General features: G+C 40.4%; 1 protein-coding gene across 3 annotated transcripts in view; it reads left to right on the plus strand.

Moving 5' to 3' along the window:
* Positions 1-23,388, plus strand: part of TBC1D5 (TBC1 domain family member 5) — a 495,717-nt gene that overhangs the window by 364,379 nt on the left and 107,950 nt on the right. For all 3 annotated transcript variants that reach the window (XM_066350480.1, XM_066350479.1, XM_066350482.1), the window contains one exon: positions 8,125-8,231. In XM_066350480.1, coding sequence (XP_066206577.1) covers positions 8,125-8,231 — 107 coding nt within the window. The remainder of the gene's footprint in view (positions 1-8,124; positions 8,232-23,388) is intronic.

Raw genomic sequence — 23,388 nt, forward strand, 5'->3', positions numbered from 1 at the left:
GCTGAAGCTGGGGTTCTGAGTTTTGAGGGGTATTTAACACTTCCCGACTGCCAGCTCTCTTCCTGCTCAGACATGAACTATTGCCAGTCATTTTTATGACCACCTTGGATATGGATATTAGTGTATCCTTTGAGTTTAAAATAACATGTATACTACTTTATACTTCAGTTTAAAATTTCACTAATACACTCTTTTCTTTTGATGTTTAGATTTTATAAAATTTACTTTTATTCTAGAGAATTTTTAGGTTCCCTTATATTCCCCACCGCACAAACACGCAGCCAACTCCATCAAATGCCTCACCACAGTATTACATTTATTACAATCAATGAACATATATTGACATGTCGTAGTCACCTAGTGTTGACAGTTTACATTACGGCTCACTCTCAGTGTTGTACATTCTGTGGGTTTGGACAACTGTATAATGCCATGTACCCCCACCATTATAGTATCATACAGAGTACTTTCTCTGTCCTAAAAATTCTCTGTGTTCTGTCTACTCATCTATTTCTCCTTCCTCTAACCTGTAACAATCACTGATCTTTCTATTGTCTCATAGTTTTACTTTTCCCAGAATTTCATATAGATGAAATCATATACTATGTAGCCTTTCAGGTTAAGTTCTTTCACTTAGTAATATATATTTAAGTTTCTCCATATCTTTTCATGGTTTTATAACTCATTTCTTTTTAGCGCTGAATAACATTCCATTTTCTGGATGTATCACAGTTTATTTATCCACTCAGTTTCTAGGGGACATCTTGTTTGCTTCCAAATTTTGGCAAGTATGGCTAAGGCTGCTATAAATATGTGTGCAGTTTTTTGTGTGGATGTAAGTTTTTATTTCAGTTGGGTGCATACCAAGGACCACAATTGCTTGATTATATGGTAAATGTCAGGAGCTCAGCTCAGCTGGGTGGGAGAGAGAGGTGAGCTGCTAGATGTCAGAGTACCAGTTAAAGCAACAAGTCAAAAATGAAACTGGTAATCCTGTAATCGCTTAATGAGGTGGTCTAAGCAACAGTCAAAACCTGGAGAAAGTGTCAACTTTCTCTGTTCCATCTCACCCATCCGTGGACCGTCGTACTGGTCAGGGATCCAGCGGGTCGGCACTAACGTGCGGTCATCTCACTGTTCAGGAAGCCCTTAGGCTGGGGGGCTGTCAGAGCGGGATGCTCGGAGTGGGAAAGCATAGGTACTAAGCTGAAAGAGGAAAGATATCTTTAAAATGTCGTTGTCCGGCCCCCACAAGGAGGTGTTGGCAGACGTGCATGAAAGTACCACTACTGAGGCCGCATGTAAGGACGTCTGGGAACAAAAGCACTGGACTAGGAATACAAGTGCATGAAAGGTCAAAACCAGCTCCGTTGGCTGAGACCTTCCCGCAGCTCCGCTCAGAGACCACAGTACGCTGGCTGTGCTCCACGTGGTGGAGAGGGGACACTCTTCCCCTGTGAGGCCTGTCAGGGAAAGCCTTCTGTATCAGTCAGGGTTCTCCAGAGAAAATGAACCAAAAGAATATAAATCAATATAGGAACTGGCTCACAATTATGGAGGTCTATAAGTCCCACAGTAGGGCATCTGCAAGCTGGAGAACCAGGAAAGACAACGGTGCAATTCAACCTAAGTCTGAAGGCCTGAGAACCAGAGGGGCTGAAAGTCTAAGTCCCAGAGTTCAAAGGCCCAAAAACCAGGAGCTCCAGTATCTAAGGGCAGGAGAGAGCGGGTATCCCAGCTCAGGAATGGAGAGGTCACCCTTTCCTCACCTTTTTATTCCGTTTGGGCCCCCAATGGATTGGAGGAAGCCCAGTCACTGGTGAGGGTAGTTCCCTTCACTTAGTCTACTGAGTAAAATGCTAATCTCTTGCAACCACACACTTGCAGACACATACAGAAACAATGTTTACCAGTTGATCTGGGCATCCTTTAGGCCAGTCAAGGTGACACATAAAATTTACTGTCAGACCTTTATAATAGTCAGTGGCCTGAAAAGTCTCACATAACCGCCAAACGACCTTCCAAAATGGCTGTACCATTTTGCATTACCACCAGCAGTGAGTGAAAGTTCTTGTCACATTCGCATTGTCACCAGCTTTTGGTGATATCAGTGTTTTGGATTTTGGCCATTCTAATATGTGTCACATTTTGTTTTTAATGTCTATTTTTTGCCTGAAAATAATTTTAATTTAGACAACTGTGGGGAATAGAGATATAAAAGGAAACTTATTATCCTACTGAAATTCTACCATGTTCAAAGTGAATACTTGATATCTCATGCTGGCCTTTTACAAAGAAGAGGAAATGGTATTATCTTCTAAACCAGAGATATGCCCTTTCATGTTCTCACTGCCTCTCACAGTTTCCCGGTGTCCCAGGAAGCAACATGACTGATGGATTCAGGAGCTCTAGAACATCTTTAATGACAAAAGCCCACAAAGCCAACAAAATGACATTCGTCACTGGACTCTTACTCAGGAATGCTCCAGGTTCATGTCCACCTGTTGCAGCCAAAAGAGGATGCAAATAGTCTTGCGAGTTAACTAGACTGTTTTCTCTGATGATTAGAGAAAGGAAGATGGGGATCTTTGGCTTCCTGACTATTTTCCCTAGTTTATCCAACCAGTTGCCTCCCCACCTATATTTATATTCTTCCTCTTCAATTCACCTTCCTAGCTGCTGAGTAGAAACATAATTAAAGAAGTGATTGAGGATATCAGATATGAGATGCATTTCTCAGACGCAGACTGAGATGGTAATTGTGAACAGCACCAGATGTTAGACCCCAGTCCTTGTGTTTGGGCTAAGAAAGAATTTAGAGCCAAACACAAGCAAAAGTTTATTTAGAAAGTCACAGAGGTATAAATGAGCCGTGGTAGCAGTGAGTCAGCTGGGCTGTGTGAGCTCAGGAAGCAAGTTACAGAGGCCAAGGGATGACCCTTGGAGCTTAGGAGAAAGAAAGCAAGGGTAACACGCCTGCAGGTAGAAAGGGGAGGAAAACGGGGTGGGATACGAGAGAGAGAGAGAGAGAGAGAGAGAGAGAGAGAGAGAGAGCGCCTGAGCTGGGTCCTCGGGCTTTTATCTGAAAGTCTCAAGGGAGGATGTGCAAGGCCTTGTATGGGAGTTGTATGAAGCTATTCTCCCGCGCCCTTGTTCCTCTTCTGTGGGGGTCTGCACATGACCAGCAGCATGTCAGGGGAGGGTCCGAACAGGATGACCAGCGATATGCTGAGGGGGAACAGGCACCTTGGAGGAGAGGGCCCGCCTTACAGTTATTTGTTGCTCGGCACTTTGGGCTTTTCTCCCCGGTGACCTTCCATACCTGGCATAGTCACCTTGGAGGAGAGGTCCCGCCTTACAGTTATTTGTTGCTCGGCACTTTGGGCTCTTCTCCCCGGTGACCTTCCATACCTGGCACAGGCACCTTGGAGGAGAGGTCCCGCCTTACAGTTATTTGTTGCTCGGCACTTTGGGCTCTTCTCCCCGGTGACCTTCCATACCTGGCACAGGCACCTTGGAGGAGAGGTCCCGCCTTACAGTTATTTGTTGCTCGGCACTTTGGGCTCTTCTCCCCGGTGACCTTCCATACCTGGCACAGGCACCTTGGAGGAGAGGTCCCGCCTTACAGTTATTTGTTGCTCGGCACTTTGGGCTTTTCTCCCCAGTGACCTTCCACACCTGGCCTATCATTCCTGCTCTGCCCATGCATGTCTGACTGCTTACTATCACGTTTACCTCCATTGCTCCTAAAACCCCATTAAAGTAGGATAAACCCACAAGACAGAGAATTAGGAAGGAGATTATAGCAACTTTGGCAGCAGGAAAACAGATGGATCGGTGATTTAGCAGATCCAAGAAAACTAAATACAAAAGTGACAATGGAGAAAACAAAGAAATAACCCATAATATTCCTCAAAGTATTGAAGTTTGCAGTGCTAAAAAACCTCTGGAAATTGGTAGGGGAAGGGAAGGAGTTAAGATTGAAAAATGAGAACTGGTTGAAAGGCTAATTAAGAAGCTGTTGTACCCAGATCTCCAATCTTTACCTCCAGGATTTATACCCTGGAGAAGGTAACACGGAGGGCCTCGAGACTAGGGACTCAGGGAATTTCAGTGCATATGGAACCCGCTGGTCGTCTTTACATGTCAACTAGCAGAACTCTGAACTGAAGCCAGACTTCCTCCAGGAGGAAGTTTGGGAGACTCCTCAGTGGAGGAAGTTCCTAAGTCTAAGGGAAAAGGTCCAAAAATCCAGGGTCAGGAATTAACCAAGAAATGACCTTTGCTAACTCCAGAGTTACCAAACCCGCCCCTTTCTGCACAGCAGTCCTGAGGTTACCTTTGTACTGCCCCATTCTTAACATGAGTAGATAGCCAGAAATCACTCCACCTTTGAGGAAAGCATCAAAATGGGAGCAGGCACCTAAACGAGCAACCAGGATCAAAGTCACCCGGAGGACACGGACTACACCGGGAGGAGAAAACTTCTCAGAAAACTAGGAAAATGCATAAAAGAAAAGCTCAAGGGAAAAAATATAATTGAAAATTACAGTATGATGAAAATAAGATTGCTAGACTATAAAGTGTAAAAAGTATCCCAGAAAGTAGCATATAAAAGAGTTACAAAATAAGAAAATTAGAGAACCAGGTCAGAAGATCCCATCTAGGTGAAATTTGTTTGGGGGAGAGAGAGAGAGAAAGAGAAGAAATAAACACAAAATAAACAGAAGGGAGAAAATCATCCAAGAAACAATTAGAGAGAAATTTATAGTTAAACAGAAAAACATGGATTTTTAAGTTGAAAAAAATAGTTGCAAGTCACAGTACATTATTGTGAATTCCCAGAACATTAGTGAGGAAGAGAAGAAAAAAACAAGTCACATAAAAGATTAGGAATTAGAATGGTTTGAGGTTTTTCAACGGGAGACCCCAAAACTCTGGAACAGTACCCTAACATTTGAAGAAAAAGTTTTTTGCAACCTGGAATTCTGTATCTAGTCAAACTATTAATTACTTATAAAAATTTGGCTGAGGGAGCAGGCCAGAGGCCTGGTGAGAAATTCCCCGAGAAAACCCTGGAATTGACAAAATACCTAAAATTTTGAAAAGTATCAAAAGGAGAGTCAGATACCTGGGTGAGCACTTAAGTTTAATTTAATATTAAGGGCCGGTTGGCTCAGTGGTAGAGTGTTGTCCCAGCATATGGATGTCCTGGGTTTGACTCTCGATCAGGGCACACATAAGAAGCAATCATCTGATTCTCCACCCTTTCCCCTCTCCCTTCTCTCTCTCTCTCTCTCTCTCTCTTTCTCTCTCTCTCTCTCTCTCTCTCTCTCTCTTTCTCCCTCTCTCTGTGTCTCTCTCTCCTCCTCATACAGCCATGGCTCATTTAGAGCAAGTTGGCTCCCGGCACTAAAGATAGCTCCATGGTCTTGCCTCAGGTGCTAAAGTAGCTCAGTTGCCAAGCAATGGAGCAGTGGCCCCAGATCCCCAGATGGGCAGAGCATCACCTGGTAGGAGGCTTGCTAGGTGCATCCCAGTTGGGGAGCATGTGGGAGTCTTTCTTTCTCCTCTTTGTTTCTCACTTAAAAAAATAAAATCAATATTAAATATATATGCAAGACAAATGAAAAACAAAAGTTATAAACTCTAGGAAAGAAAAATAGTCATGATACATGGTATTGCTCACGTGTGCTACCTTTTGCCTATTTATAAAAATGAAAACTAAAAATTGGCCTTACTAAAGTTATGATACAGCTTCATGGGGGAAAGACAAAGAATGCATGTGTGATGTGGAGGTCAGTGAAAGTATGGGTTTCAGTGCTAAAGACAAGTTAGAGCTGTGTCTTCTTGCAAGGGAAGTCAGTTGATAACATTTAAAATAAGAGCCCGTAACATTAACATTTTTTTGTTCGTTTTCTCAGTATGGAAGGTAAATATGTTTTTAGTCAGCTGAAAGAGAGCAAGTGCTTCTGAGAGTGAGACGGGGCAGGAGGCAACAAGTGCTGTTTATAACCAAACCTGCAGGGTGATTTGCTCTTTAAACCAAGTACATGTATAACTTCCATAAAAATAAAAACTGTGTTTAAAACTTCCACAAGGAAATAATTAACAGTTGCTATATCCTTAAGTAGCATTATGTAACCTTGTTAATAATTTTATTGAGTTCTTCTTGTCTGTCATTGCTGTTCTGTTTCTTTGCCATGACTACACGCTCCCCCAAATTAATCACATATGGATTATCATAGAAACTAAATGAGATAATGCGGGTAAAGTTCTTGTCACAGGGCCTGGTCTCTGAAAGACTTCAATAACTCATTGTCACCTTGGTGGTAGGAGTAGTAATAACTTGTTACATATCTGCCCTTCTTCAGGGTAAGGATTGTGCTTTGTTCTTCTCTGCATCCCCTTCTGAGATAGGACCTGTCGTGGATTAGCCGCTCAACAACTAATGCTTGAGTTGCATGAGGTAGACATAGTTTTTTTTAAATGAGAAAGTTGTTTTCCAGATGACTAAACTTAAGCTTAGAGAGGTTACCTTTAACAGCTTTTGAGCATCTGCTATAAATGAGTCACATAGATTATGTCATTTAATCTTCAGTCAACTTTTTGTGAAAGATTCAAATGGTGTCCCAGGATCCACATCTTTGATTCCCAAACCCATAACCATTTCCAAACTCTACAAGAATACTTCCTGGGTCAGTTTATAACTGAACCATTATAAATGCTATGTACTCATTATAGCATTTGGAAGAATAACTTGTAAGTTATAAAATTAGTTGATTAAGTTTTATTTGTTAGGTCTCAAAAAAGACACATGAAAACATACTGTTCTCAGTATCCTAGCTTTTTAAATTCTAGAGAAAAAAGGACAACAGGTAACTGAATGTGAATATGACAAAATGAACGAATCAGGAAAGGAGAGTCTGAACAGATAAAGACAGGGTAGAATAAGTGAGTGCTTTACAAATGAAAGCAGATGTATGAAATTACAGGCTGTCAGATCAGCAGCGGAAATGAAGATGATAAAGTGGTTCCTTACATAGATTATAATTATTCATTTTGCCCAGTTCTGTCTCCTTTCCACATAGTGTTCATGGGCAAGGAGGGGTGGGGGGCTGGAGCACGCTCCGTGTTTCCAGCGGGGGAGGAGGGGGATCTAAGAGGCGAGGGTATTTCTGATCATAAACAGTTAAATTTTTTATGATTTGTGTTGTTTCTGTTGAATCACAGTTGTTTTTCAATGGAATCTTTCCCAACTACTATGGTTAATAAAAAAAGAATTAGTTGCAGCCACAGGAAGTCACAACTGTAAAGTTTCTTCACAACCAGTGATGTGGAGGCAGCCAGTGTGACTCACACAACAAGCGTCCTTCATGGACCCGACTATGACAGCAGCGGCAGATGGATTGCCAAGAAATGAAGTAGTTTACATAGACCTGCCTGAAAGATGTGTTTAATAATTGTGCCCGTAATTAGGTTGATTTGAAAAAAAATTAAATGACAATCTAAGGCACACAGTTAGGCTTATCTATGAAGATTTTGACATTTTTTCATCCAGGAAATGCTGCATAGATGTGTTCCCTAAATTTCTTGTTACCTTTAGAAAAACAAGTAATTGGAAGAAATTATATATTTTTTTAAATTTGACTTAATATTTTTATATACAAAGAATATATGTAATATGTAAATTATGAAGCACAATAATCAGGATAAATACCATTTTATGAAAATTTTAAACTTGTTCTTTCCCATTCATGAGATCTTGGTAATTTCTAAGCAGCAAAACTAGAGACATTTAAATGCAGCCATATTAATGGCAGTAAATATGCATGCTTCTAAGAGTTATTTATATTGCAAACACATACACACATCCCTATTTGAGGCTCTTCCTTCCAACACCCCCCGAGGATAAGTGCTAGTATATTGGATTGCAGTTGACAGCATAGTGCATTGCTTCAAAGGCCATTTGGTAAAGATTCCTTCTCCATATTTTCTTTTATCAAATCAATTGAGTTATTGGTTTGCTTTCTTTGAATCTAAGTTGTTATTTTTTTTTTATTCAGTAATGCAAACATGTTAAGAAATATTGCTTCTGAATTGTTTTTTTTCCCTCTCATTTAGTGATCTCTAGTAACTACCAGACCTGTCTGGGCCTTCTGATGCATTACCCAGTAATCGGGGATGTACACTCAATGATCCTTAAGGCTCTGTTCCTTCGAGATCCAAAGGTAAGCTTTCCAAGTTGGATATGCACAATTTTAAGTTGGGTGGAGAACTGGATTCTCTGTGTGACTCCAAGAATTTGTAATGTGGAAATTGTCTAATGGCAGATAAAATGTCTAATAAACGAATGTACCTGGAGTTATAGGTACCTATATAAAAAATCATATACCTCATTGCCTAGAGACTCAGCAGGCAATTTAACTGGAGTACACACCTCTTGTTCTTTAGAAGGGTGCCCCGCCCTCCTACCTTCCTCATAATGCAAAAAAGTAGATGAGCATCTGCTTCTCCTTATAACCACCTTCATTACCACTGGAACCCCTCCCAAGGCCAACTTATCCAAGTAGAGTCTCAGGGGCCATGTGAAGACCGGGATATCAGAACTATAAAAAGGACCAGTTCTATAACAGTAATAACAATGAAAATACTAAATTATCTTATATTTTGAATGTGTATGTCTTATTTTGTGGGTGAAAAGTAACCTAGTAAAATAAATGTTTAAATAGACTATAATGCTGATTTCTCTAGTTGAACTTAAAGCAAGTCACCAAAATTTTCTTTACACTCCAGAGAAAAAGTGTGCTCTTTTACAACTCATGTTATATTTCTTGAAAATAAGAACATTTAATGATCTAAAAAAATCTGTGAATTCTTGATGCATTTGAGCCAAACAAAAATATTGGATGAAATATAAGAGAGAAAGCTTCAAACACAAGTAGGAGAATGCCAGGCATTGGGTGGTAATCCCAGCCTTTCACTTTTTGGCAGAACTCCCAACAGTCTTGCTGGCAGTTGTCACACTGTCTTTGAGTCAGTCTGTCTGTGGATTCCGTTGCCAAAGCTCTGTCTGATCAACGTAGGCCTCCATGTTCAACCTGCACTTGATTCTGAAGGATTTCTGCCCTTTCCTCAGTTGTGGACTTCAGCATTTGAGTATATTCTCTACTTAGTCTTTGATTAATTTAAAATAATTTATTTCCCTGTACCTATATCCATTTCCGGCAGAAATACACAACTTTATATCATTTTTCTTACATAAAATTTTATTAAGTGTCAGAAATACAATCCATTATTTCTCTGATACCTAAGATAGTAATTTTTTTTCTGGTAAGATTTAAGAGTCTGAATATGAAAATCAAAAGTCCCATATTTTATATATATATATACATAATATATATATATATTTATATGTAAGTTGTGTAAGTATATATTTTTATATAAAAAAACTAAGATTATAAAATATCCATTAGAGAAATAATGAGGTTGCTATTTGTAAAGCCAGTAGCCACGGCCACCATCACAGCCGCCTGGCCTGTGCAGGTTCACATATGATTTGAAAAGACAGTAATGAAAATAACAGATGGGCCATTACCTATAATCCTAGCTCACACCTGGCGGGCAAGAAATGCACACAGTGGGAAAACACTTCCCTTTCCATTCAGGGCTCCCAAAGCCAGACTCATCCGAGTATTCCTAGAATCAAAGGCCTCACCAGCATTATTCACCTCTGTTCCCCATCTCCTTCTTCTTGCACAAACTCTGCATAAACTGGCTTCTCCTTCAGCACTCTGCCATCTTGGCTGCCTCTCCTCTGCAATGCTGATGGCAGGAACCAAGAGAGAGAGCCCCTGGTCTACCTTATTTTATAGTGTAGAAATTAAAGCCTTTAAGCCAATATACAAAAAAGGAAGTCTCTGATACAAAGCCACTTATCTGACGCATAAACAGGATTCCTTATAAGAGTACACCACATCATGCAACAGTCAAGGGTGTGGGGAAAAGCTTAGTTTTGAGAAGATCTTAGTATTAGAAGGATGTTGAAAAGAACCTTTCCTGATTACAGCCTGTCTCCCACACCCAATGCAAACTATAAGTGAGCAAACATATACATCATATTTACAAACTTATTTGACCAACACTGGTCAAAAAACTTTGGTCTATAAACTTAAGGTAAATTCTATCAGCTGAGCATAAGGAAGTCCTAGAGTCATGCAGAGTGGGGAAAATTGCAAAAATAACTATTTGAATTATCTACTTGTGTGATTTGCTTGGTTTAATTAAAGGGAGAAATGAATATGTTATCTAAATCTATCTATCTTGGTCATTTTTACCTGCTAATTATGGTTGATTTTACTATGAGTCATTCACTCTTCTAATTGCCGAATTCTATATACTAAATCTGTCAATGTTATTAGTGTAATCTGTGATTTTAATAGAGTATTCTTATCTCAAAAATGTAGTATACATAATATACGAATATAATGAAGCCAATTCTATTAAGTATTCAAAAAATATATTCTCTAAAGTTTAAGGGAAAAAAATTAATAGCATAACTAGCTAAAAAGAAAAGTAACCCTTACTATTATATTTAGGATCTAACCAAGTAAAAACATGATTAAGATAAATGGTCCAAATGTCAAAACATTTTTTTAAATGATATTTCTGGGATGTAAAAACTAGACAGAAAGAGGGAGTCATTTAAAATGCTCATGAAAACATGTTTCACTTGCTATTGAGAGCAAGTTCATGGTTGATATCTATAGGAATAATAAAGCTGATAGTATTAAGGGGCTTTCAAACTGCTAACCTAGTAAGATGACAGTTTAAGTATATATATAATGGCCGACCCATTGACATTATTTAGTAAATGTCAAATGATAACTAAGGTCACTTAATTATAGATCTGTCACAGTATAGTGTCCTGCAAGGAGCCTGAGTTAGGAATTGGGACATTAAGTCAAATCTTGACTTTGCTACCGACCCTCCTGGTGATTTTGGAAAAATCGTGATTGCTGAGTCTTGGTCTTCTCTTTTGTGGTTGAAATTAATTGTCTCTAATAACCCATCCAACCAGAGCAGGGGTCGGGAACCTATGGCTCGCAAGCCAGATGTGGCTCTTTTGATGGCTTCATCTGGCTCGCAGACAAATCTTTAATAAAAAAATAATAACATTAAAAATATAAAACATTCTCATGTATTACAATACATTTATTTCCTACCGCTCATGTTCATGGTTGCAAGTGGCTAGAGCCAATCACAGCTGTCCTCCAGGACAACACCAAATTTTTATTGGATAATGCGTAACATACACGGGTCGTTGTATGGCTCTCACAGAATTGCATTTTAAAATATGTGGCATTCATGGCTCTCTCAGCCAAAAAGGTTCCCGACCCTTGAACCAGAGAATCCTTTGTCCATAAAGAACTGACTTCTAATGATCTAACAGCATTTAGTCCAATGCTACAAAGATGCAATAAAAGAAAGCAAGTTTATATATATTGTAGAAATCTACAAGGGATTTCAGAATGTAGAGTATAGTTAATGTCTATTATAAAATCATAAAGGAGACCATTTATGCTGAGGAAATAATAGAGGGAACAGTGATGCTAATACTCTGCCCATGGCCTCTAAAAAGCCAAACATCAGATGCTTTGAATACTTTCTATTAGTGGCATCAGTGAAACACTTAAAATACCTGAATAATCCCTGACTGAAATAGATCAGAGTAAATGTATAACACACAAGGCTCTATGAAGTAAACTAGTGGAACAATAAGATTTGAGGCATGAAAGTACCTGGCTTCGCATGATAGTAGTGTTGAGTGCTGCTGGCAGACTCAATAAGATAAAAATAAACAAGGAACTCTGAGCTTAGGGGTTCATTGTCAGCCTTCAGAAAAGTCCTTTGCCCTACTGCTATCCCTAAAACCCAGTGGGGTTGCTGAGTTGAGAATACACTCTGCAAGTTGAACTTGAGACATTGAACTTTAGTTCTTTAAATCAGATGAGCTGTAGGCTTCACTGTGAAAAGATTTCTCATTAGAACATCTGAAATAATGGGTCTGTAAACTGTAATAATAGGACCATATTCCTTCAGTTTCCAAATTAAGTGTGCCTAATTTGGTCCTCACAACAAGCTCTGAGGTAGGCAGGTTATCTTTCCTCATTGTGTCTCAGTGCAAAGAGGTTAAGGATATATGGCTTTGCCAAGGCCAAAAAGCTATAAGCTTCCAAGCTAGCCAGCATGGCTCCCTGACCTTGTATCTACTCATCTTCTGAGATGCCCGGCATTCTTCTAGCTTCTCCAGGAAGCTGTCCTCAGGCTCAGATAGGACGCTTTCCCTATTGAGTCCCCACAGTACTTTGTATTTCAGTTACTTGCTTATTGATTTTTTCCCTTTTTTTTTCAGTTCTTTTCTCTTATGATGCTGCTCACTTTTTTTTTTTATTTAGCTTTTGTGTTCTACAACGCTTGGTGTTAAGAAAATAAGGGTAGAATTCAATTCTGAGTCAAATGCTCAGCCTCTTCCAATACACCATACTGACTCTCACCTAGGTGTATCTCAGTCACCCTGTGTATTTCTGGAACCTATATCCACATTCCACAGAAACTGTAGCCAATTATGTACTTGTCGGCTGCTACTTTTATCAAGACAGTGAACTAACCTGACAACTTGAACTTAAAGGACATCTAATTTCTTAACCTACTATGTGTCAGGATTATTTGAAAACTTGTTACCACCTTCAAATATTATAGAATAAGAAAGATGTAACAAGGAATGTAGTTAACATACTTTACTTAAACAGTCAAATTTTTGGAACTGCAAAGAACATAGAGTCTAATCCAGCTGCACCTTCTGTAGATAAACAAACACACTGAGGATCAAGGTGAAGTTTAGAGACTTATTCAAGGTCACATAGCCCATCAATAGCGAGATCTTCTGACCACCTTTTCACACGAGCTATATCTTCATTTGTTTTAAAAATAGTGAAATCTTCATTACTTCATCCAAATTCTTAATTTGTATTTAGACATTTATTTGTATTGTAATAAATGAAACTGCCGTGTATATAACTGGCCAATGAACTATTTTAAATTTTTTTAATGTATGCTGTATGTAAAGACTGGGTATCAAATATCTGTTTGTAGCATCCTATACTCTGTTCACTGTAGATATGGTTTCCATACTTAGCTCTTCAAACCACAATCCCAATTCTCATTGTCTTGTCTTGATCATGTTAGAACTACTGAGCAGATTTCCAAAAACAATCCACTAGATAAGTAGAGGGATAGAAGGAAGACAGTCTGAAAAATATGAAGTGATTAAAAAACATTGTTCTAACTAGTTGTTCAAATTCAAAAAAAAAATTTAAAAACCCAATTAGAAACAAAAGTCATAGAAAATGTGAACATATTGTGTTCCTTAAATAACCAGATGTTCTCTCCTTCCTGAAGGCAGTAAGGCTAGGAATAAAAGGTTTAAAACTATTGTTTTAAGTTAACTGTGAATTTTGCAAATCTGTTTTTACCCTTTAGCAAATAAAATTCTAATACAGAAACATAACCAAAGTAATTTTCATTTTTTGGTGCTCTCTTATTTGTGGTATGTGTTGAAGCGTTAACCTTATCACAAAGACTTATTACAAATGAAATACAGTATGTGGATTCACATTTTAGATTATGCAGTAAGAATTTGACAGATACTGTTAGTTTTGAAGACTAGAATATTCCCCCAAAATATTTCTGGTAAGGTTTCAAGCAATCCTTTTAGCAGTGACTGTTATTGTTTATGGAAGAAAATGGCTAGAAATAAGACGATTTAAATTCATAGTTACTCTTGTACACAGAAACACGCTATAAAAATAGTTGGTATAATATTCTTATGCCTGGCCAATTCTGAATTGGTTTTTGTTTGAAGCTATATTAAATTTTGCCTTTTTATAAAAAATATAAAAAAATTTATAATTCAGATTTCAAATTTTTTACAGGTAATAGATTTTTATTCTTTTAATTAAAAACAAGTCTACTGTTAACTCAATTTTTAAAAAAAGTCAAATGGCTTTGGTAAAATGTCATACGTCGGAATTGAAAAGTGGTGAATGGTTCGATTCCCGGCCAGGGCACACAGGAGAAGCGCCCATTTGCTTCTCCACCCCTCCGCCGCGCTTTCCTCTCTGTCTCTCTCTTCCCCTCCCGCAGCCAAGGCTCCATTGGAGCAAAGATGGCCCGGGCGCTGGGCATGGCTCTGTGGTCTCTGCCTCAGGCGCTAGAGTGGCTCTGGTCGCAACATGGCGACGCCCAGGATGGGCAGAGCATCGCCCCCTGGTGGGCAGAGCATCGCCCCTGGTGGGCGTGCCGGGTGGATCCTGGTCGGGCGCATGCGGGAGTCTGTCTGACTGTCTCTCCCTGTTTCCAGCTTCAGAAAAATGAAAAAAAAAAAAAAAAAAGTGGTGAATGGACTCAAGTCTGCTACCACTCAGGCAGGGTATTAAAAAAAGCTCCATTCCAGTAATGCCATTCTAGTTTTTTCTTCTCTGAGAAGGAAAGAACTAAAAACCAAACATTCCGACCTGACCTGTGGTGGCGCAGTGGGATAAAGTGTCGATTGCCAGTTCCAAACCCTGGGCTTGCCTGGTCAAGGCACATGTGGGAGTTGATGCTTCCTGCTCCTCCCCTTCTCTCTCTCTCTCTCTCTCTCTCTCCCCTCTCCCTTTCCTCTCTCTCTTTCTCTCTTTCTTCTCTCTGAAAATTGAATAAAGTCTTTAAAAATAAAAACCAAACATTCCGACTTCTTAAGGAAGATGGACAGTATTTGTTTCTTTATTTCCATGATGTTCCCATCAGAGGTTCTATTCAGATTTTCTAGTATGTTTCTAATCTGACTTCCTGTTACAGAAAGAATGTGTTACTTTTGTCTTCTCCATGCTTTTTTTCCCCCAAAAAAACTGGAACATTTCTCTGAAAACTGCCATTCTTCAAGAATAGTTTGTTTTTGTGTTTTCTTTGTTAGTGATCAAAACAGGGGTTTTTTTTTCTTTGTATTTGAGGTACATGTCTGTATGACACTCTCTTTTTATCATTAGATTACCGTCAATTTGCTGTTTATTATACTTAATATTTTGATATTAGTGACTAATCGTGTATGTTTTCACATACAATAGAGAGAGACTTTTTGACGTAGTCTATCATTTAAAAAACTGTCGGTTCTACTTTTGAAGTAAATGGTGGCAATCTAAAATCTGTTACGGAGAAATCTAAAAATATCTATTAAGCCAATATTTGAAACTTGTTTATTGTGTTCAAACATTTTATAAAGTAGAATTGTCTGTTTCTCAAAACTTGTTAAAGGTTTCTTAGGGGAATGTAAATAACTTTTTTTAGTTTCATAAAAGTATTTTGAATTCATTAATTTATTCATATTTATCTACAGCGCACCTGGCACTGTTTAGATCCTGGTGATATAATGGTAAACAACAAAAACAAAAAGATATGGCCCTTATCATCATAATTAACAGTAAAAAGTACTCAGTCTGTCATGTGCTATGAAAGATACAAATATGGCCTCATAATTAAAATAATAGGAGCAGGAAGAACCAGGTATGGGTGAAGACCTAATTTACATAGGTTGGTCAAAAGACCTCTCAGAGGAGGTACCATGTAAGGTGAGAGCTATTGGAGGGGAAGAACCTAGCTAGGCAAAGACTTAGGAGAAGACCCTCCAGACAAGGGAACAGCTAACGCAGAGACCTCGAGGTAGGAAAGATGGTTCATGGAACTAAAGGACCGCAATGATTTGACCAGGACCTGAGGAATCTGCCTAAAACGAGATGGATGAGCCCAAGAATGCTTGGTATTGTTTTGTTCTTCCTATGTAATCCTTTTTTTTTTTTTTTTTTTTTTTTTTTTTGTGACAGAGACAGAGAGAGGGACAGACAGGCAGGAAGGGAGAGAGATGAGAAGCATCAAGTCTTTGTGTGGCACCTTAGTTGCTTGTTGATTGCTTTCTCATATGTGCCTTGACCGGGGGCTACAGCAGACTGAGTGACCCCTTGCTCAAGCCAGTGACCTTGGGCTCAAGCTGGTGAGCTTTGCTCAAACCAGATGAGCCCATGCTCGAGTTGACGACCTCAGGGTCTCGAACCTGAGTCCTCTGCATCCCAGTCTGATGCTCTATCCACTGCGCCACCATCTGGTCAGCCTCTTCCTATGTCAGTGGTTCTCAACCTTTCTAATGCTGTGACCCCGCAATACAGTTCCTCATGTTGCGGTGACCCCAAACCAAAAAATAATTTTGGTGGCTACTTCATAACTGTAATTTTGCTACAGTTATGATTCGGAATGTAAATACCTGATATACATTATTTATTTTCCGATGGCTTTAGGCGACCCCCTGGGGTCGCGACCCACCGGTTGAGAGCCGCTGTCCTATGTAATCTTATATGCTGATACAAAGTAAAATTATTTCTAAGGTCACATTTTTAAACTCAAAACAGATTGCTGGATGGAAGATAGTGATCCTTCCTTATGATTAAGACATCTACTTACTGTAAACTGCTCTTGCTCCCACCCAGATGTTCCGAGAACTCTTCTTGAATGAGTTCCTCACTTGGTAAAACATACTCACTTACTCAGACCTCTAGGCTGTCACAAGGGTCCAGCCACCAGATTCCTGTTTGATTTAAGAAGATTGTGACCAGGACTCTGAACTTTTTAAATCATGCATGTATTACTTTTATCTTTTAAAAAAATTATCTTGGCTGCCTTCTGTTTTGCTTTCATTTATGCCGACACCGTGCTCCACTGTGTTGTCACAGGGAACTAGACCAGTGTTTCTCGCCTACCAAAATGAGAGCTCTACTAGGTCAGGAATGAGGTGTCCAGCAGTGCTGCCCCAGCATCAGCCACGTAAGGGAGACTCAGAATCCAGGTTCCACTATCATCACAGCCTGATGTGCTTAGTGGACAAGTCGCTCCTTTGCCTGAACTGTAGGATGAAGAAGCTGGACCACATAATCTCAGGGGACCCTTCTGAATCTGTTTTAACAAGATTCAATTCAACAGATACTTTTTTTTTACTACTATATGCTGAGCATGAGGGGCAGTCCATGAAACAGTCCCTTATAGATGCAAAAAACTAATTGGCAGGAAAGGTAAAATGAGCGAGGGCATTACAGAAAGAACAGCTGATTTGGACTTGGATAATCAAAAAGGTTTCCAGTGGAAAAGGCAACTGGACTTTGAAGAATTGTCCTGGGAGATGTTATTCCATCTTAAGAAAACAGCGTAATCAAAGCTCCTGAGAATTGCTGCACCTGGCAGTTTTCTATTCATAGTCACTTAGTGACCCCCTCAGGGACAAAGAAAATAAGTGTCCTTTCAATATCTTGTATATTAGCAGACAGTAATTTTTAAAAGTCCATCAAATGTGAAGGGAGTCTTTATTTGACAGTATAGTAGTATTTTACTTGGCATTAGTCTGTATAATGTTCCAACTTGCAAGTTATAATTCATTGTAAATAAATGTTGATGTTTAAGTGAAAAGTCAATGAGGAAAGGATTTTATCCCAGTGATTTTCACTAGAGTTATTGGCTGAAAATAGTTGCCCATCGTTAACAGTACCAGGTGGGACAAACGTGTGCTAACAGCTGTGAGTACGTGAACGCAGTTTATTCTTATTATTTATTGTATTATTTTCCATACAAACAACAGTAAACCTACCTTTGCCAAACACTGTATGTATATCTGCTCAAAATAAGCATGCCTCAGTTTAGATCTTTAAAGTCCCCACCGGGAAGGTTAGCCATCTTTATTTTGAGTGGCTGAACGTTTGTGGCAAAGATCGCGCTGCATGTATTAGAGAGAGGAAAGGGTTTCTTTACTGATTTACAACCGGTAACAGTGATGGTTTATTTTTCCTCAAGTTAACTGAAGAAGAGACTAGGGTCCATGGTGAAGTCTATTCTGAATACCAAGAAACAGAGCAGAATTTACAAACCAATTCCCTGCTCTTTGAGATCTTATAAGTGAGGGAAATGTAGGTTTTCAGGAAGAAATATTTATTTTAAAAAGATTACTTAAGCTTACAAAGCTATTAGTCCTATGCATGTATGTTTAGAAAGACACTGTGAGGCCCCGAATGTAAAATATTAAACTATTACAACACGTTTGCAGTGAAATGTTTGTGATACGTCCCTGACTGGGGTCAAGCAATGACGTGGATGCCCTGCTTCACGCTGACTCGCAGTTTCACACCTGAGAAATCGTTTAACCTTTCGCTGCCTTGGACTCAGGTTCATTAATTGTTTTTTTAAAGGGAAAGGTGGCTAGCAAGGCCTCAATTAGCCTATAATCTCTAAAAGTAATTTATAGCTCTAAGTGCCGTGAGAACCGATCTAATCGCTTCTTTCCCTCGTTACGTCTGCGGCAGCCTGTGCGAACAGAAAAGGCACTACTTTCATTTGTTTCTGTGTCATCCTGCTATTGCAGAAATTGAAAGTGATAAGTTAGAAATTATGACAAAAAGAGTATAAACTTAAAACTGACAAAAGAGAAAAACATTTATTTTAATATAAGTAGATATGTCCATAGTATTATAATTGCCCACTTAAGTGTATTAGCTCAGTAAGTATAGTATTGCTAGTTAAAAATATTAAATAAATTAGTTTTATAGAAATAAAAATCAGTACATTCAAGTAGTAAACTGCTTTACCATAATCAATGAACTATTTTATTGAAATACTTTAGACAGGAAGTAACATATGGTCCAAAAAATGCAAAAATGAAACAAAACCACATAATGTTTTCTGTGGAGAAATTTTTAGCATACTTCACCCAATTCAAGCATTTATATATTTTATAATTACAATTTTGGGAAGTGTAAGTCAGGTTTCCACACTGCAAGAGCCGCCAGTGCATAGGTGTGGCTGGCCCCAGCCCCTGCAGGCCCGGCCCGTGCGGCTCTGTGAAGGGACTTTTGCTCCAGATTTGTCATCTAAGGCCCTCATAGGCTACTAGGGACGTTTTCCAGGTGTCTTCAGATGATTTGAAACAGTCCTTGATTTACTTGGTTGTTTTTCCTGGTTTTAAAGAGGAACTTCATAGTATCATTTCTCCACATTGTTTATTGCTACAAAATGCTATTTTTATTCATTCAGCCAAAAGCATCAATAGCATCTAAAATTTCTCAGAAGTCTTGGTTGAAACTTGTGAAGGTCCCTGTGGCAAGTGAAAGGAATATCCACTTGGTAACTCCCTGACCTCCTTTAAGCCTTCTCTTCGGTCTGTCGTAGTGAGGCCGGCCCTGCTCACCCTGCAGGCTGCCCTGTCCCCCACTTGCCATCACCCAGACCCCCTTAGCCCCCTAACCTACGGTACTTTACCCCCATAGCAATACGCATCTTCTGTGATAGGAAATAATTTACTTACATATGTTAGTTTTCATTTTCTATCTTCCCCTGACCATTACTAACTCTATGAAGGCCAATGCTTTTGGGTTTTTTTTAATTACCGTTAGCATTCAGTATTACTTTATATTAGTTTCAGGTGTAGAGCATATTGGTTAGACATTTAATTTAAGAGGTTCTGGTGAAGAAGCCAATGCTTTTAGTATTTATTATATTACCCAAGTACCTACAGGAATGAATGAATGAATTAATGAATGAATGAACAGTGACTACCCCAACTAAACCCTCACTTTCTCTGCCAGAGCAGAAGTTAAGCTCTTTATCACAATTTAGTTCACCACGTGTTTATTGCCCACTGTTGCCAGGTGCTGGCGGTAACGCACGAGGGAGCCGTGCCCCTTTGCAGCACTGCAGTGCGTTGCCAGGTGCCGGCGGTAACGCACGAGGGAGAAGGACCCCTTTGCAACACTGCAGTGTGTTGCCAGGTGCCGGCGGTAACGCACGAGGGAGCCGTGCCCCTTTGCAGCACTGCAGTGTGTTGCCAGGTGCCGGCTGTAACGCACGAGGGAGCCGTGCCCCTTTGCAGCACTGCAGTGCGTTGCCAGGTGCCGGCTGTAACGCACGAAGGAGCCGTGCCCCTTTGCAGCACTGCAGTGCGTTGCCAGGTGCCGGCGGTAATGCACGAGGGAGCCGTGCCCCTTTGCAGCACTGCGGTGCGTTGCCAGGTGCCGGCGGTAACGCACGAGGGAGCCGTGCCCCTTTGCAGCACTGCGGTGCGTTGCCAGGTGCCGGCGGTAACGCACGAGGGAGCCGTACCCCTTTGCAGCATTGCGGTGCGTTGCCAGGTGCCGCTGTAACGCACGAGGGAGCCGTACCCCTTTGCAGCATTGCGGTGTGTTGCCAGGTGCCGCTGTAACGCACGAGGGAGCCGTACCCCTTTGCAGCACTGCAGTGTGTTGCCAGGTGCCGGCTGTAACGCACGAGGGAGGCGTACCCCTTTGCTGCACTGCAGTGCGTTGCCAGGTGCCGGCAGTAACGCACGAGGGAGCCGTACCCCTTTGCAGCATTGCGGTGTGTTGCCAGGTGCCGGCTGTAACGCACGAGGGAGGCGTACCCCTTTGCTGCACTGCGGTGTGTTGCCAGGTGCCGGCGGTAACGCACGAGGGAGCCGTACCCCTTTGCTGCACTGCAGTGTGTTGCCAGGTGCCGGCGGTAACGCACGAGGGAGACGGACCCCTTTGCTGCACTGCAGTGCGTTGCCAGGTGCCGGCGGTAACGCAGGAGGGAGATGGACCTCTTTGCAGCACTGCAGTGTGTTGCCAGGTGCCGCTGTAACGCACGAGGGAGACGGACCCCTTTGCAGCACTGCAGTGTGCTGCAGGAGCCCTGAACTGGGAGCGCCCCGGGAGCACCTGGGAGCGCATGACACGTGCAGACTCCCAGACCCTGTCATGTGACCGCTCTGCCGTGGGACCCAGTAATGTGTGTTCGGACCTATTCTGAATCTGGTAGGCCGTGGGCAACACTTTCAAGAAACAGACACACTAGGTTGAGAAAAAACATACTGCACCAACCAAAAGATAAACACCCAAAGACAGAAGCCTGGCTCTAATCGGGTGGTTTCTCAAGTGGAATGTCTGTATGCGCAGTGACTGCATGGACATGATGCGATGGCGTCCTGAAGAAAATAGTGAAACTTCTGGTTACATGTTTTTTCTCCAAAAAAATAAGAACTACTGAGTTTTACCTTTTAGTGTACAGATTAACACTGGTGCCTTCACATGGCCTGTGTGTCAGCCAGTCACATCTGGCATTTGAGGTCTCCGAAGGGAAGAGGAGACTTCCTGTACAAAGGGTTCCACCACCCTGTGCTCCAGGGCCATTTCCATCTGACCAGTAAGTGGCTTTATGGGTTATATTAAGTGCTGGCATGTTTACCACACCAAAGAGATGTTAGGGGCTATGAACATTGATTGTGAACTCACTAGATACCTTCTGCTAAGGTACTTAAAAGAGTTGCCAAATATAGTTAGTTTCTTTTTGAAAAAAATAAACTTGCTCCATATTTCCTTACCTCTTTTGCAATAAGTAGATGTCGATAATATGGTACTATACAAATTTTTTGAAAAAAGAATTTTGTCTCTTTGAGGTAATGGTAACATTTTAATGATGAGAGAAAATGAGAGCTTTTTGAAAGAAATTCATGCTATAGAAAGAATATTTTTAAGTTGAGTATTTGGAAATGTTTCATCCATTTGTGATGTTCTTGCCAAAGACAATTTAAGTGTATCATTTATTTAAAACTCTCAAAGTATACTAAAAAATTATGGAAACAGAATTTTCTAACTTAGTTACTAGTCTTCCAAATGAAGGGATAAAATCAGATTTGAATCCATCTTTTAAAATATAGAAGCATAACATCTTCCAATTAAATTCTAAGAAGAGCTGTATGATGGTTAATTTTATGTGTCAACTAACTAGGCTAAGGGATGCCCAGAGAGCTGATAAAACCTTATTTCTGAGCCTGTCTGGGAGAGTGTTTCCATAAGAGGTTAGCATTCGAGTCAGTAAACTGAGTAAAGAAGGATGCCCCTCACCCGTGTGGGTGTCATCATCCAAATCCCCTGAGGGCCTGAATAGAGCAAAAAGGCCGAGGAAGGGCGAACTCTCTCTCTTCCTGGGACCTGCCCTTGGATGCCGGAGCTCTTAGTTCTTGAGCCTTCAGACTCTAGGACATACACCAGCATGTTATCCCGGTCTTCCCCCAACCCACCCCGCCTTACCCCTTCACTTCTCCCCATCCCCCCTTCCCCTCAGGCCTTGGAACTTTGAATTATACCAGAGGCTTACCTGGTTCTCCAGCTTAAAGGTAGTATATGTTAGTATATCTCAACCTCTATCATCACATCGGACAACTCTCATAATAAATCTACTTTTATTTATTCATATATATATGTATATGTATATGTAATATACATATATCCTTTTGGTTCTGTTTCCTGGGGAACCCTGACTGATACAAGCTGATTACATTAAGAAAGATAGAAATTTTATTAGCCAAATTTTAACAACAACCTTGGCATAGCAACATCAACGCCACACTGTAGCAAGGGCAGCCAGTGATGGCCTTCCTCCATTCAGATCTTTGTCTCTTCACGAGCTAGCTTTTTCCAAAGTGTTATTTACAAAAGCTGACCATTACAAGTCATTTAACCAAGCTTTTCAAAAAGTAAAGAGGCCCAGTCAATCACATTACTACTGTTTAACATATATTTAGGAAGTATAAAAATACCATCATAAGTAAATTATTATAAAAATTAATTTAAACATAACTTTATCTCATTTAAATATTTCATTGTGCATATCTTTTCTAACGTACATAATAGATTAGTGGTATGTGCATATGACTGATAAATATATAAATATACCCATATTGAGGGTGCAAGCTATCTGATTTTCACTATAAGCAAAGGAATAATAAAAGTTGAAGGATCGCTGCTGTGGGCAGTGGCTTCTGAGAGCTGTCTAGTTGGTTCTGATTTTAGCAAGGATAAGAGCCTCAAGGCTGGCTCCCAGCACACACGAAGTTCTGGAGTTCCCCCACACATACATGGCCATAAGCCAGGGCAGCTTGGGGAGAAATAGGCTTACCGTTATCCTCTGAATAATGGCGTTCTGAACTGCTCCGGTGATTCTTTACAATCTTCTGGACCATTGAATGTCACCGAGAACTAGACCTATTCCATGCCAGTCCTCTGGCTGTGTTCTTACAATTTGGATTCATTATGTACTTTTTCTAGATGGCACTGATGATTAAAAAGTAAGCCCTTTTAAATATTCTGTTATAGGAATATTATGCATTTTGTAACTACTCTTGAGATGCTTGTGTCTCTAGAGATCATGGCGTTATACCCTCATTTCCTCCTGAGGCCTGACAGCATGAGGAAAAAGACCCCAAGTCATCCTGAATAGCCAAGA

This window comes from Saccopteryx leptura, chromosome 10 (assembly GCF_036850995.1).
Source record: "Saccopteryx leptura isolate mSacLep1 chromosome 10, mSacLep1_pri_phased_curated, whole genome shotgun sequence".
Taxonomy (NCBI): Eukaryota; Metazoa; Chordata; class Mammalia; order Chiroptera; family Emballonuridae; genus Saccopteryx; species Saccopteryx leptura.